This window comes from Malurus melanocephalus, unplaced genomic scaffold (genome assembly GCF_030028575.1).
Source record: "Malurus melanocephalus ecotype Western Australia unplaced genomic scaffold, MMel_1.1 scaffold_63, whole genome shotgun sequence".
NCBI lineage: Eukaryota > Metazoa > Chordata > Aves > Passeriformes > Maluridae > Malurus > Malurus melanocephalus.
This window is the reverse complement of record NW_026623295.1, coordinates 796,193-813,215: the sequence shown is the minus strand read 5'-3', so window position 1 is coordinate 813,215 and position 17,023 is coordinate 796,193. Positions and strand designations below refer to the sequence as shown.

At 43.1% G+C, this 17,023-nt stretch overlaps 1 protein-coding gene across 1 annotated transcript in view; it reads left to right on the top strand.

The window, feature by feature from the left end:
* The first annotated feature begins 204 nt into the window (after positions 1-204).
* The window catches only part of DGKH (diacylglycerol kinase eta), a 149,525-nt gene continuing 132,706 nt past the window's right edge, over positions 205-17,023 (top strand). Inside the window, exons 1-2 of the mRNA XM_057366318.1 lie at positions 205-360; positions 6,631-6,816. Of these exons, the coding sequence (XP_057222301.1) occupies positions 304-360; positions 6,631-6,816 (243 nt within the window). The 5' untranslated portion in view covers positions 205-303. The remainder of the gene's footprint in view (positions 361-6,630; positions 6,817-17,023) is intronic.

Genomic DNA, 17,023 nt, shown 5'->3' with positions numbered 1-17,023 from the left:
GGGGCGGGAGGCGGCGATGATGTGAGCGGCGCGGCAGCTGCAGGCCGGCTCCCCCGGGAGCCGGGGCTGAGCCCGGTGGCCGTGGGAGGGAGAGGAGTCGGGCGGGGAGGGAGGAGGGGGCCTGGACAGGGCCGGGGGAGAAAAGGGAGGAGCGGGGCTGGGGTGGGGGGAGGACGAACGGCGCCGGGGAAGCGCTGCCAGCCGGAGCAGCGACAGCGGCGGGAGGGAGGCGCAGCCCGGCGGACCCAGCTCCGCTGCCCGTCGGCTCTCTCCCCGCGAAGGCTGGGGACCTGCTGTGAGGTGATGGAGGAGCATGGGTACCCTTCCTATAGCGCCCGCAGCCCCGCCTGGGAGGAGCTGGTAGGTACATGCGTGCCTTGCCGTTGCACAGGCGTTTCCTCCCTTTTTCCTGCCTGTATTGTTCAGCCGGGGGGTCGGGCTATCATCCTTATCTGTGCCCTCCAGTCTCCCCCTTCCCTTCTTCCGACCCTGCTYCACGCCAGAGCCCGGCCGCCGACACTCGTCCCCTCCCCGCGGGGAGCGGGGGGTGGGAGCCTTTCGCCCCCGCCGTGTCTGGCCATTTGCTGACGAGCTCGTCCCTCTGGGAGACGGGGAGTTCATTGCCCTTTCTGAGTGTCGCTGCCCGGGTGGAAAGCCTGGGATTAGCACCGAGAGCCTTGCCTTCAACTTTGCCGAGGGGGGTGGGTTGGACGTTGACACCGTTAAACGCCTTCTCTTAGCACAGCAAAAGCAACGTGTCCAAACAGCGTTGGGAGGCAGTTTCCAGAAAGAGACACACAGTTTCCCCGCCTTGTTTTCCTGTAGCTAGGCTGGGAATTGCTTCCATCTCGGCGGCAAAACGGGACGTGGCTGGGGGTACCCTGCTGCCATCCTGCTTTGTGGGGTGTGGGAAAAGTGAGTGCCTTTGGGCCGCTACGAAGGGAGGGGAGTGCCCAAACTGGCCAGAAGGAAAGCTGCGGTGAGGTGCCTTTGCGGTTTGTTTAAGCAACTCGAAGACCCTCCTTCCAACCAAAGGAAATCATGTCACCGGCATCCTCAGCAGGCGATAAAATCAGATTTCCCTTTTCAGGGCAGTCTGGTCCCGCTCCTGGGCTTTTCTCCATTGTGCAAACACACACACATCAGGCAGGGAGGGCTAAAAATAGGCTTTGGGTAGCTGCTTGGGAGATTTCAGGCTATCTAAGAGGTCAAGGCTAGGTTGCCTCTGGCCCTGAACTTGGTGAGGGAACATGAAGCATGGACCTGTGCCACTGCCAAGCTCCCCTTTAGATGGCTGTATCATGTTTTGCTAACTCCTTTCGTTGGTCCAGGTTTTACTCATAAAGCCAGTTTGAAAGAGCAGAAGGGGGAGACCCATACGTTGCATGGCTCAGTGTGCACACTCTCAGGAAAGCAGCAGTCGAGCCCTGGAGATACCCACAACTARCTAAGTTCACTTCCTTCCTTCTTAGCATTTGCATCCCTCACAAATATGTATTTTACTACACTCATTTTTGTTGTTGAGCATCCCCTTTCGCTGCCCTCTGCAGTCCTCAAGCCCCAAAACTGTTGCCGGAGATGCAGCTGATAGGGAAAACAGCTGTATGTGTGTTTCGGTAACATGGAGCTGACATTGAAAGGATCAGGCAAGGGAAACCCGAGATTTTCGCCTGGAGAGATGAAGACATCGTGGGAGGAAGGCAGCAAAGTCAATTCCTGCGAATGTTTTACCCTATTAAACAGTGACATTTAAATTGCTACCGTCATCCAAAACTCAGCTGAAACTCAGGAGGCAGATGGATTGCAGCCCCTCTCTGCTTGGAAATGCAGAGTCCTGGCTGAAGCATCCAAACTGGTTTCCTTCTGTGCACAGGGCTTAGATAAACAAGGAGCACTTTTTTTAATTTTTTTTTTTAATTTTTTTTTTTTTTCTCAATTTCCCCTCCCCCAGTAAGGGCCAGGATTTGGGTCATGTTTATCATTTCATTGCTGCATTTGTTAAAGAGTACATCCATGAATGCAGTTTTAAGATTAACCACTGCACCGATTTCCTTTACAAGTCTCTAATTTCAGATGATCCACTCAATCCTTTACCTGATAACCTGCTGGCAAAATACACGGTCTTTGCAGCAAGAGCCATATTTTTCTTTCAATCTGCTCATAAGCAGGCTTTTTATGATAATGGGGGCAAAGGGAGATTTAGGTGAAGACCTGAATGATGAAAGGGAAAAAACAGTACATGAGCAGTAGGAACAGAACAAAGAGCACTAGGATAGGGAAAGCTATTTATTGCAGGTTTTGAATTTGTGCAAGTTAATGATCTATGTAAATAATCAGTTTATTGGGAAATGCTCTTCCTGTGGTTATTCTGAGAAATGAGTGATGGCCATTAAATGCAGCCACAAGTCCTTTGCCTGTCAGGGTTTGATTTGCATGTGTACTACTTCAAATTTCTRTAAAATACTTTCCTTAACTCACAGCGCACTTTTTTAATGGAAAAGCTCTTCCTGAATCCAGTAAGGGTTGTGTAAGACCCCATGATGGAGCTAAGGAAAACTAACTTAAAATGTAAGGCTCACCCTGCATTCTTCCAAGAGAGGTTTGKTGGCTTTGTAGTAAAAATGTGCATAACACATGACTTACAAAGCTCTAGACACATATTTTATGTGAGACCTGAGTCTGGTTTTACCTTTCTCTTGAAAAGCATAGCATAGGTAAAGCATTCCTGAAACACTTGTTTGTTTTTATGCCCTACCCTGGGCATAAAAAACCTTTGGGTTTTTTTCACTCTGAAGCAGGCAACATAGTTTAGTAGTTTCTTTAACATTGTAATCTACACATTACAGGATTCCCTTGGCTWATCCCAAACCAGACACAAGTGATGTAGTTACTTTATTTAACAGTAGCATGGATACATGTTGTTATATTTTGGCTTCCTCTTTGCTAAGTAAGGAAGTCCAGAAAGAATAGTATCACTAGCTCGATCTGCCGAGAGAGTTCAGAGAGGCGGAACTGAAATGAACTTGTTCAGAGTGGGGAGCCCAGTTAAAAAACCATAGTTATCACTAACCACCAAAATTAGGAAAGATTCAATAAATCTTTTAAACATGATGAATAATGCATTGTTAACCTGACACCTTATTGATTCAAATCCCCTCAGAATAACTTTCTGAGGTAAGGGATAGAAAATTATTAACCTTTAGTTTATAGATGCCAAAGTGACTTAGAAAAAAGAAGGCAAATATGCTTGTTACAAAGTGAATCACTTTTAGGGCTGGAATCAAATAGTGCAGTAATCAGTATTATAAACTATAATCTTCAGCGCAGCTAGAGTGCACGTGTGTCTGGATTTTTATTTTTTACAYTGCATATGCATTTTATTGACACATACCCTATTATTGGGACTCAGTGTGGTCGAGTTAAAATGTTCTCACAGTGTATATATGTATATAAAATGTATACAATATCACAGTGYAAACATGTATGTATATATTGAATAKAAAGGGCAGCTCATCAGCTGATGTTAATTGATTATTAATAATATCAGTTGAATAGCTTTCTTCAAATGCTGACCTTTCTTCATGCTTTTTACTTCCTTGCTTCAGTTAGGAAATTTAAGGTCATTACTAACAAGTGTGAAACTATTAAGTGAAAGACAGTGCATGCAAATATTKTCTGTGTTTTTAATGACTACATATAGCCCCACATCATTCAAGATCCTGACTTGCAGAAGTGTAGTGGTACCATTTGTACCACACTATTCATGGCTGTGGTCACTGAGCTAAAATGTGCTATCTGATATTTCTCATATTGAGTCTGACATTGATCACCTGGGACAAATTCAGCTGTGAGATGAAGGGATAAAAGCCAACTTGCAGGCCCTTACTGAGGTGAWCTTCATGGCTACTTTAGGCAGCTTTATCTGGGTAAAGGCTGGAACTGGACCCTGATTAGCAATTAATAGCTTTGAAAAGAACAAGTGGAAATRTTGAGATCTTTAAAACTGTCTTTGTATTTGGGCAATGTGTATGTTTGTAGAAACAGCTTTCTGTGCTTACATGAATAACTTGTGTATTTTCAACAATGCTTAAGACTTACTTGGTTTCTCCATTTTGRAGAACTCTGTAAACATTAGAAGACTGCACACTCTAGAGCCTATAATTTTACAGAATCCACTACGTACTTCACAGAAACCATGTTCCCATATTCCCATTGAACTGTTCTTGTGAGACATTTTTTTATCATTTACAGATTTAGGTTATTGCTACTGAAATCTTCGTGTWAAGTACAACATTGTAGTACTTTTTTCATAGCACTCTCAAGTTCACAAGATATGATGGAAGAGACTTGCTTGGAAGGGAAAGGCTGGTGCATTCTTTCCTGGTAACCACACTTTTGTGTTTGGACAGTCAGAACTGAGGAAGATCACAGTGGGTAGCCCAGGTGAAGATGCATGGTGCCTTCTGYTTGGTGCAGAAAGTGTGCAGCAACTAGTACTCATAGTTAAGCTCCAAAAGTGAACAGAATTTGAAGAATCATATTTATTCTAACAGAAACTACTATTGTTCAGCCAGCACTATTTAATTCAGTTGAATTAAATGTAGTCAGTCTTGCTTGTGTTCTGTTAGCATCAAGTGTTCCTCAAATCAGTTACTATTATGTGCAATACGTGTTAGCATTAATTAGTAAAACGTGTCTTGTTGTCCCTTTGCAATATTCAAGTGTCATTTACTTTCAAGATAATTAAGAAATTGCAGTGAGTTGTGTTCTGGAATAATTTGCTACTCCCAAAATTARGATGGGGAAGAGGGAGAAAGGAAGGAGGGAAGACAAAGTGTCCCTAACACAATGCTCTTAACTGCCTTTCTTCCTAGTCGTGCCCTAAATTAATTCACTGAGAGCAATGCATCCTTGCACCTGCTCAAATCTGATCCCATATCTTTGAAATAAGATAGAATTAGTCCTTACTAAATAAGATAGAATTAGTCACAGTTTGAGATGTGGTAGAATTTAGAATTAATATTCTAATAGGGCATGTAGGTAACTTGATCAAGATTCCTTTAAAATAAAACTTAATATATATTTTGACTTTTTAAATGTTACTTTTGGTAATTTTTAAAGTATTACCTCTAGAAGTGCTCCTACATGGAGGTGGGTAGTAGAATTGTATTTAAAGTATCTGGTGCAGTAACACAGAACTAAGCCACAAGAACTCCAAAGCTTCACAGAAATACTTGCTCTCCCCTACACCACTGGAAATAAAAGTCCCCTGCAAAATACTCTGAACTACATGAAATTCAGACTGTGGTAAGATATCTGCAGGGTAGAATGGGTTGTACAATTGTTTACTTTTCCTCATTAAATGATTTGTATTTAGACAYTGGCATTATATTAGCATGTTAGGAGATGTCAGTTCCCTTTCTGGAAATATAAATAGAATTGTGGGAATATAGAAGCCACAAGTATTGATTGCTTTCTTATGTTTAATCCGGTCCACGCAGCTAGGAGTCGTGTGTTTTATTTAGTATTGCTGTGATTTAAACACTTATTTTGAACACTGACTACATACAAGCCACAATAATTCCGAAGTCCCACAATTCAGAACATGTGGTGACATTTCGAGATCGTGCAAGCTGCCAGATCTGAGATGAAAAGGGAAAACTGACCCTTTCTTTCCCCAGAAGTAAGGGCTGCTCTTTCAAAGACAAAAATGGATAAAGTAATGAGAAAAGTAAGCCATTAGGAGAAAACAACTAGAAAGCCATAGATGCATTTACTAAAATTGTCCAAGGCTTTGGCGCTGATGGATAATAAGCGGGGGCTGACTGGCTGGAGGAATAGCATACAGAAAAGGAGCCCATCGCTCCTTGCCCTCCGTTCAGTTCCGAAGAGACATCCTAGCGGAGAGCGGCACAGCGTTCGGCCGGGACGGGGCAGGGGCTGGGCACACCACCCGCGCTCACAGCCGCTCGGTTTYGATCTCCTTGCGTTCAGAACTCAGCACTCGCCCCGCTCCGASGGTCGCCCGGTGGCACAGCGCGCACGGGGGTGCCCGGCGGGGCGGGCGGCGCTCGCTGCAGCGCCGCGTCCCACTTTGCCGGCCACGCCGGGACATCCGCCGAGTCTCGGGCAGGTGCGGGGGCGCCCGGGGYCCGCCCCGCTGCCCGTCGCTTGTTGCACCGCCCGGACTCGGCCCGGCGCTCACCTGCGGGGCGGGCACGCTCCTGCCCGGGGCGGCCCGGCCGGCACCGGCACCGGCGCCCCTTGGAGCCGGCGGCCACCCCTGGACTCTCGCCGTCGGCAGGGACGCAGGGGGCCGGGCCGGTCCGGTCCGGCCGGCGCGGGTGGCCGTGCCCCGGTCCCCAAGAGCCGGAGAGGCGGCCGGCGCAGCCCTCAGCGCTCGCCCGTGGGAGGGGGCGCTGGAAGATGGCGGCCGGGCGGGCCGCCCCGCTCCGCTCCGCTCCCACAGCGCCCGCCGCCCCGGCCGCCGCGGACACCGCCCCCGGCCCCGCCTCCCGCACCGCCCCTTTCCCCACCCTCCCGGCCGCCTCCTCCTCCTCCTCCTCCCCGGGGAGGGGAGCGGCAGCGGCTGCCCTGGCTGAGCCGGGCTCGTGTGCTTTCTCTCGGTAGGAGTCCGGGAAGATGGCCGGGGCCGAGTCGGGGATGAGCGGCGCCGGGATCCCGCAGCAGCCCCAGCCCCARCCCCCGGCGGCGGCGGCGGGGMCGGCGGACGAGTCGTCGGACAGCGAAGGGGAACACGAGGGCCCCCAGAAACTCATCCGGAAAGTGTCCACCTCGGGCCAGATCCGCAGCAAGGTAAGGGGGGCAGGAGCCGGCCAGCCCCGCTGCCTTCACGGCCACTTTCTCCATCCCCATCCCAAAGCGGGGCTAGCCCGGAGCCGGGGACGGCCGCTGCATCCCGCCCGCATCCCCGGGAGCGGCGGCGCTGGGGGGGGGGTGGTGAGGCAGCCGTGCCTCTTCCTTCCTTCCCTCTCCCCTCCTCCCCGTCCAGCTGTTGCGTCCACATCTGTCCCCGGCTGGCAGGAAGAGCCCCCCGGGGCGGCGGGGCTCCGCGGGGCCGGAGGGGAAGCCGCCTGCCCCGGCAGCCGCCCTGCCCTGCCGGGCGTCCTGGGTGTGGGGGAAGCGGCGGGCTGCCTCCCTCCCTCCCTCCTTCCCTCCGGCTCCTCTTCCTCGGCGGCGGGCACCGCTGCTGCGGGGATCCCGCCCTGCCACCCCGCGGCGCGGGTGGGCTGGCTCAGYGAGCCGTTCCTCACCGCTTTCCATACCCGCCACCCACCCTTTCTTGTTCTCCGCCGGTCCCGGGGGCCGCCGCCGTGCGCCCCGCCGGAGCGGCAGGCACCGAGCCCACGGTGGCACGTCGGGCTCCCCTTCGGGAGCGGGAGAGCYGCCAAGGAGGGATAGGCAGCTTGCACTTTGAAAGGCACGTCGAGGAAAGAGAAGTAAACTTCTATACATCCTCGCTCGTGGCACTGGATGCGTAAAACAGCTGTCAAAATTTTAGCTTGATGCATTTTTTTGGCTGTCTCGGGCTGCCGAAGTTGTCCCAGTGGAATTAACTTTTTTTTGTAGACGGTGTGTTTATTTAATTATTTTTTCCCCTGTAGAATCAACAAGCAGGCATTTGAAAGCAYAAAAAGAATGAAATTGACTTACTTTCTGTGTAGAAAGATCCCATGATTTTCTACAAAGCGAAGCGTAGTCCACAGTTGGGGATGGGGTCTGCACAAAACCCAGTTGGGGAGAGGTTACTGATGCAATGACATCAAGAGCAGGGTTTTTCCTGTAAGTGTCTGTTTTGAGGAGCAAAGTGTCTCCATGCAGGCCTGGACTGATCACACTTTGGGTTTCATTTCTCCGCAGTATGTCAAGGGGTGTTGTTTGCTTTACAAAGCACCCATTAAAGTTAGTAGTTTGTGAAGTCCTGTCGTGTTGATGCTTTTCTTCCCTTGGGCTTTTGCTCCATTCACTAAATGCAGAAGGCAGCCACCTTTAAGCAGAAAACATGATTGTTAAACAGTGATGTTATTCCGTTATGTGAGGTGCAAAGCAGCTTTCCCCTGAAACCTAAACAAGATGTGTCATTCCGTTTTATTGCTAAATGTTAATTTTGCCTTTGCAGGTGTTAGGCCTGGCTGAAAGGTTACTATAGTAAATAATATACAACTGTTGCATTGTGCTAGAAGCACAGTCCTACAGAAACTTTCAGCTTTAACACCCGTCTGTGTGAGTCTTCAAAACGTTTTAAAAGTTACAGAACATGATGCCTTTATTAGCTGTAGTGGTATTGAGTGCATTTGAGTGTTTGCTCTCATAGAAGTTGATATTTGCATGAGGGAAATATGCCTATTGTGAATGTTATTGGTGCAGGTTTGTGAGATTGAGATCCCAGCCAGTTCTTGCCAACTGTTACAGATGGGTGGGATATTCTGTATCTGAAGGCTGTGAATGAATGCTAAGCTGGGATCGCCTGAAGATCTAAGACAGCTCTGCAAGTCTTGCTTTTGCTTATCTTAGCTTGAGTCTCAGTTCTATTTCTGTGAATCAGATATATATAGGAAAAACTGACTGCTGACATAATTGGAGTCAAAATGTTGCTTTACTGGTTGCAATTTACAATAATAAGCAACTCTGAATATAAACATCTTTCCTTCCATTTAATTAAAAGTGATATATCATTGTTAAAGATGAGACCCAAGTTAAATAATTCAGTAGCACTTTATTTTATAACTCACAATGCATTATTTAAAAGTAGCTAAATTTAGACAGACAACTCCCATTTAGTTTAAGGGTGTTGTATGTTTGCTGTTGTAGTAGTTGGTGATCAGTGGTTACATGAAACCACTAGAGCAAGGAACATCAGGGAGCTGCTCTTTTACCCAGCTAGTCCCTTTCATTCAAATTAGATTTGTTAAGCTTCACTTACTTGGTGGATGTGTTTGTAAGCTAAGGTTTTAATTAAATGGATTGGGTTTGTCTTACATCTAAGAATAGACTTTTGAAAGGACCCAAAGCATGTATATTACATTTATCATTGATGCTTGTGGGCCATTTAGGACTGCTATTTTTCTCCAGAGGTTGCTTATTTACTTGAAGCATTTCAACAACGTGGTATTGATTCCTTAGCTCAGAATTATACCCAAAAGTCTCTTCTGGTAATTGTTTTTATTTTACTTAAGGAAGATGTTATTTTTAGATGTTTTGGTACAGTTGATCATTTGTGAAAGCTACCATATGGTGATACTTTGCAGATAGAATCACTCAGGAATGGATTTTTTAAATTTGTGTGTAACAAGATTTAGCAAGTATATGTACAAGAACAAACCCCTTTCACTAGCACAAACATAAGCCAAAAAACTTCTGACATCTGTAATGCTCGAAGGCAGTTTTTAATCTTTGCTCTTTTCTTCCTAAATAGAAACAATTAATTATTTAGCTCAGGGCAGGAGGTGAAAAACAGAATGAGAATATGAAAAGCAAGAATACTGTATTGTAATTACACCAAAGTTTATTGATAGTTTGTGATATGCAAATGATATGCTCACAGTTGTGTTTAAAAGTGTGTTGTCCAGTTTTGCCATGGCTTACCCATACTGGATAGCAATTTCCTTGGCAAGCTGCTCACTTGGTTTCAGTGGAACGATTTTTACAGTCAGTTGCTACGAGAAACAGATTGGGGATAGGGCTGGACATAATTGTAGCTCCTGTTACCGGTGTATATTTTTGTGTATTTTGTATAGTTTATGCATAACCAATCCTTAATTTTTTAGAGTACTTTGAAGGCCTATCTGTGTCAAAATGTGGCCATTGTTAATTACCCCAAAGAGAAAACTTGAAAATCAGCATATGTTGCTGTCTGCCAACTGGAGGAGGAGAGAACAAGTTGTGGTGTAAAGGGCTAAACTACTCTTTAAGCCAAYGTGTTGTTTGTCACTAGGAGTTGTTTGCTGCAGCCCCTAATTGGCTGTGGAGTGATACTSTAGCAATAGGTACTTTTAGGGGARTCATAACCAAAACTGATTAGGACTTTTTTGAGATTAAACCAGTGTCTTTAAACCTCATCCTGGATGCTTTTGCATCTGTGGAGTTTGTCTGTGTTCCATGGAGGAAATGCTGGTTAATAAGTTGGTGACAGGTACCCTGTGAACTTTGAGCCAAAATCCCTAATGGAAACAATTATTGGTTTTGTAATGTCTACTCATCTTTCCCCCGCATTTTGGGAGACCTGACTATTTAGTACATCAAAAGTGTCTTGGTAAAAAAATTCCCAAAATTTTTTAAGGATATACATTTTGGTTTTATGAGACCTTTGGAAAACTGTGGTCAGACAGTTTTGAAGCAGTGTGTATGATGATACTGGGTTACAAATAGGGTTAATTGGAGATTGAAGTMATGGAAAGTTCTCCATGCGTGTGTTAAACTTGGCTTCTTAATTTTTAAAGATGCTGGTTTACACAGGCAGAGTCAGTGCCTTCCTTAAACACATGACTTCAGTTCTTGGGGCTACAGCCTGAAAACTGCCTGTCATCAGATGGCTTCTAGTTGCTTTAAAGTTAATCACTGTAGTGCAAAGTACATTCCTTAAAAAGATGGYCTTGCCTGAGTTCTTTATAGCAGAAACATGTCGGGAAGGGAAGGTTCAAATYAGAACTCACACTTTTCCTCTTTAAATTCTTCTCCCTTTGGGGATCAGGACAAGACTAATAAATAAAAAAATCCCTGGATACTTGGAAGTAGAGTTGTCAGCTGAGCACAGTTACAAGTCTTGCTCCTGTTTTGAGTACTCTGTAAAAAAGTGGATATGAAGAATAACACTTTTATCACTGACCTGGCTTCCTGTTTAATGGGTCCATGTCCAGTTAATGCAAAAGCTCTGTTGGATATGTGTTCTGCACTCAAATCTGCATTGGGTRTCTGGTCTGTGTTTATTTTTGGATGAAGCAGACATTCTGGAGCAGAAAGTATAAATCAGGAAATGCAAGAAAATGTGGTGTACTGAGAAAGATAAATACACTTGTAAGGTATGTGGGACAAAGCTTTCTTCCTCTCTTTCAACCTCAGTGGTTTTTGTTAGTAATGAAATTGCTGTAACATGGGAGATTGTTCAGAAGCATGAGTGTGTTATGATTAGTGGAGATAATATGGTGTTGTTTAGTTGAATGGAAAGAGTTGTTACTTGGACTTTCTTATCTGAGTTATTACTTTTTGAGAGACCTTAAATCATTATGGAATAATAAAAGTAAATTAATTAAATTCCCCACTGTGGTTTTATTTGCCTGAGAGAGTAACACCAGCCATTTAGGAACTGAGCCTTCAAAAAGTTTCTAACCTTTTCCATATGGTGACATTTGACAATGCCAAGTCCCAGCAGTCACTTCCTGTTTGTTTCTGGTATACATTTCTCTCAGATTACCCTGATCTGTTAATTCACCTAAGCATATAGTGCTGTGAGAGACACCAGTGGTCAAATGCAGGAGCATCATTCTTTGCAATGTAATCTGCTTTGCCTTGTTTTGGTGGGTCCCAATTTACTCAAATAAGTAGGGGTTCATTCCTTTCTGATTAAGGAAACATGACTTTTTTATGCACCAGAAGTTGTCAGGAAAATGCCATGGTGGCGAAGTTTGCCCCAGTGGAGATTCTTAATATGCATTAATATTGTGTGAATCTGCACACGTTCAAAGTGCACTCTAATTTGTAATGCATTCTGCAACTGCACTAATATGAATAGTGTCACTAGCGAGGAAGTGCACAGCAATCGTCCTCAAGTTTTTGGCACCTGGTAGTGTTCACAGAAGAGACTGAAGGGTATTGCAGGATAACTGCCTTTAGTATTCATATTTTCCATAATTTTCATTCTGCAATAAAATTGGATGTATTGTAGATCCATCCTTAATAAAATATCTCAGTAACTTTTTTTTCAACAACTGTTGTAAAATCTKTCAAATTTGTTTCTCTCCACAAATTTGTTTCTCTCACCACATCCTGGGGACTTTAACCTATTTTTAAAGTGAAATATTCATTAWCGTGCATTCCTGATACATGCAACACGCATATGTATGCATAGGGCAAGATATTTAAATTTTCCTATACATACACATATTATTCAGTTCTAGAGTATGCCTGGACAAAGCAAACCAGTTTTTAACATGAAAGGGTGTGCAACATTTGTTGCGTCTCATAATTGCAGTGTGTCTGCTAAGCTTTCAAAATAGAGTCCGTTAAAGGAAAATTTCAGCCAAAGACATGATCATTTGGGGAAGTTAAAAATGAGTGAACACACTGGGAGGAGGTAARCAGGGTTAGAATGGAAAGAGTTACACTACTTAAGGCACAGTGGTCATTACCACTCCAAATTCTGACACATGTTTGTATAAAACTGAAATGAAATCTGCTAAGGCATTTTAGTGATGCATGTATTGGCAAAGCCTAAATTGCTCCTCCAGAAAGGAGGAGCTTGTAACATTTTTCAGTAGGTATTTGCAAGCAGGTCTTCAAAGAATGTTGCTTCTGGTCTTTATTTTTATTTTTTTTGTAATCTTTAAAATATTAATATTAATGCTATTTTGTACTGTGAAATAGCATGATTTACACTTCTTCTTNTTTTTTCAACCAGCTGGTGAGCTGTGAAGGTGGAAAAAAAGATAATCGCACTTTCATCTTTAATATAAGATTTTGATTGTTTTATGTTTTGTTCCAAGGAGCTGAAAAATGCTTTTCTGTGTAAAAGATTGTGTGAAACACATTGAGTTTATTTTATACTTTGAAGASATTTTCTGTTTTTCAAGAAGCACAAGAAGGGACTTATTCAAGAATAAATGACAACTGGGAATCCCTTTCTGAGATGCCTTATCTTGTGAACTTCATGTGCTAAGTCCCAGAGACTCATAACAGCCATGCCAGAGCTCAAGAAAGGACTATTCTATAGCTGGGTCTTTATCCATGTAAGGTTATATAGATAATTTGCTATAATTTTGAATTGTTTCCAGCAGTTACGTCAGAATACAGGATGCAAGACTGTTGTATGACTGCTGTATGACTCCTGGATGACTAGCTGGACTAGCCAAATTGGTTTGGATATCAAAAGCAGAATACCTAGCATTACAGTAATTTTGTACTTGAAGTAGTGACTGAAAGAATAGTCTGTCTGGCTATCACAAAGCACTTACCTGAAGGGAAGTATTGAAATTCTCTTGACTACCTGAAGACAATAAATGGCAGTTTACACCAATGTTGTTGCTCTGGAACACTCCAAAAGGCTATATATAGATTTTTTTTTTTTTTTAAATTAAATGTTCTTCTCATTATCTTTGAACTCTGACTAGTCATTTTCCTGGTGAGGAATCTATAGAAGAACATGTATAGTTTGGAGACCTCAAATTCTTAGCAAAACAAGAAGGTAATGTGTGGATTCATTGAAGCTCAGAATATGGAGCTTTGGGTATAAAAGAATGCTCTGTAGTCATGCTGTTTTGGTTGTTTTCTTCTGACAGGGATAATTAAGACATAGTTTGATGTCTTGTGAGAGTATTTAGTAATTTACTTGGAAATGAACCACAAGACCAGTATTTTCTTCTGTTTGGTCATTACATTTTTGGGATTTTTAATTGTTATTGTAAACTAGGGGGAAATGATGTCAATAACTTCTTAAAGTTATTGACAGCATAGCTAGCTTTGTTTGTTGTTTCCTTAGTCTTGTACTACTTTGGCATCTGAACTTTGTCTTCATTAAGAGAGAGAACTCTTTCTTTCACTTTTGTATTTTCCACCTTGCATTTCTGTTTTATCCTTTCCCCTCTGGCCTTGGAAAAATCAGTTGCATTTTCCAAAATTTTCTTTTAAAAAAGCTAAGAACAGGCTACTAAAGTGCTAAAGAGCTACTAGTAAAGAGCTACTAGTAAAGAGCTACTAGTAAAATGTTACTAGTAAAGCTGTATAATACTGAGTTCAAGCCATGACTCAATTTGCTAGCAATGGTCAAAAATAAAAAAAAAAAAAGAAAAAAAGCCTTGGGGGCATCCACAAGTTATATCCTCCATATCATATTGAAAAAAAGCTTCATTCTTTCTTAATGTAAACATTGCATTTATCACAGCAAATGCTGACCCAAAATAAATATTATTTCATTGATATACTATAAATAAGACCACTACATTAGATGCTATTGAAAATGAATTAAGAGATTTGTTCTAGCACACAGTTTGTGCACATACTGAAACACTTCAGTCATCCTGTACACTTTTATGTGACTAATTACTTCTTAAAGTTAAGCTGGTGCTTAAGTGCTCATCGGATGTGGGCCATAAAAATTTTGTACATAAAGTCAGATTATAGTTGACTTAAAAAAAACCAAAAAAAAACAACAACATCTTTCATGTAGGAATTATTGTGATATATTGCACAATTGTGAAGAAAGAGCAAATAATTTATTTTCCCAGCCAAGTTTTTTGTTTGACTAATATCTCTGCTTAGGAATATTTCACCACTTAGATACTGAAAGCACATTAACAAAACCTGAGCTGTACTCTTGGGAGAGTTAGCATTATTGTAATGAATTCAGCTAGCTTTTACATTTGATGAGAATTTATTTGTTTATTAGATGGGCAGTATGAGATTTATGATGATCTGGACAATTAATTTCCTTGCCTTTAAGCGCTTGGGGTTTGCAAATTGTGTGAGATCGCGCTACTTTATTGTCACTTAGCAACCTGAATAGGGTTTTGAAACTGAGTAGTAGCTTGTGGGTGGCAAGTCTCCCTATATATTTCCCGGGTGGGAAGCAACAGGAGCCCCTGTGTGGGCAGCTGCCAGGAGGATGTGTGTCCAGCGCTTGCCAGGGTCTTGCTGGATGTGCTCACTGAGGAGAACCGGCTGTGCCCTCAGTGTCATTTTGCACTTCTGGCAGAGTTCCATGCTGGGAAGATCTGCTGAGGTTTTTCATGCCTGCAGAGATTTAAGCGGTTCTAAAGGACAGTCATGCTGCTCTGGTCAGTTATGTCCTGTTGTGTGGTTGCTTAAATTTAGTAACTGAGTTTGAATGGCTTCAGTTTGACTGCTGGTAGCCTTTCTTGCTGCTGTTCTACTCTGAAGTGAGAGGAAGGTCAGTGGCGTGTCTGCTTGTGAGAAGGGTGGCTTGCTCTGGTTCAGCTAAGGATGTTGGAAAGGATCAGCATGGCTATCCAGCAGTCCCAKATGCCCGTCAGGCAGAGATTTCTTTCCTCCCCGTGCACTCTCTATTGACTGAGAGGACGGGCACATACTTCTGTGTTTGTTTTAATGCTCCCATAGAGACATCTTACTTTGTGCTCTCTCCCTCCTTTCCTGCCTGCTACTGTCACGGTTTCTTCATGAATTTGAACAGGGAAAGGGCGACATTCCTTTTAGTCTATGCCTCTGCAAGATTTCTCTCATTATTCCCATAAAGAGAGGATCTTCCAAAGGCCATAAAGTTTGTTGGGCGTGGAGTCTTGCGAGGGTTCAGATATGAGTTTGCTCCTTTTAATAGTTTCACCCTTCATTGCCTCCTCTTTCAGTAGTACTGATCGGTGGTACTGATCAATCCTGGGAGCAGATGTTTCTCTGTGGAGCTATTGACTTGAAAATTAATGCACCCTTTTTGCTGATTTTTCAGCTATTGCCATTTTTTGCCTGAAGCATCAGGGAGCTTCATGAGTTACTCTCTAGACAAACATTGATTGGCCTCAGTCTCAGAGATCTATTAAAGTGAAAAAAAGAGAGTACAAATGGTAAAAGGGGCTTTATGAGTCAAGGATCCCATCACTGAAAGAATATGGTGGTGTTAGTGGTGTAAACAGTAATTTTCTTTATTGTATATAACAATACATTTATAATGTGTGGGTTGTGCCTGGAACAAATGCAGAGGGCATGGTGATCTGCAGTGGGGAGCTAGTGTGATTTACTTGTGTGTGAGATGAAGAACCAATATTTCTGATTAAATYTGAACGTTTAAGGAACTAAAAAAATATCATTCCCATTTACACAGCTTCTCATTACAGATTTAAACAAGTAACTTTCAGAACCATCTATCTGATRTTATTAAACTTGATTTTCTTTCCCCTGAGTGAATGTGTTTAAACCAACCTTTATATAACCTAGAAGTTTGCTTTATGAGGGTTTTATAGGGAGAAGTGAGAATTTAGGAAAACTTCATGTAGCTCAGTTGAATGCATCTTGGGGTTTTTTGGTGTGTTTTGTTTGGCTTTTTTGTTTGGTTTTTGGTTTTTTTTGGGTTTTTTTTTTTTTTTTTTTTTTAAATGAATGAATATTGGGCTAATAAACATGATTCTGTGGTGCTTCAGGAAGCAAAGAAAGCTTTTACCTGTATGAAGTCCACTGGTTAACATTTTGTAAAGGGAACATTGACCAAAATGTACCTCAAAGCTATGTGCAGATAAGAGAAAATTGACACCTGAGACAGTTTCTGCTTAGGCTGGTGGTCTCCAACACTCTCTGATCCACTGGCAAATAATCTTTCAGAAATTTAAGGCAGGTTGCACAAGTTAGGGTCTGTGCTTGTATCTTGTCTACTAGATGACAAGCTTTTCCCTTCCCTGACTTGGTGATTCTATAAAAGGCATTAAAAATACTTCAGGCTTTAGAGGGTTGTCAGATTTCTATCTTTGCCTCTGATGCTGCATTACAAGACTGTGTTCTGCTTCTTCTTCAGCATTTCAAAGGAACTGGAGATACTAGTAAGTACAGAACTTCTGACGAGTCCTGTCAAAAGCAAGCTATTAAATGTGCTGGCAATGTCAAGCTGTATGTTTAAAGAGCCATCAGTGCTTTAGTGTATTATCTCATGTTACCTGCTGTTGCCAGGTAAATGCAACTGCAGTGAATAGCTTTTTATTTTTTAAAGAGTATGTAATCTTTATTCCAGTTTTCCTTAAACTTTGCATTTTTCCATAATTTGGATCATATGTATGCTCCAGATGATCTTACTGCTTGCGCAGAGACTGATATTTACAGCCCAGTGGTTCTGTGC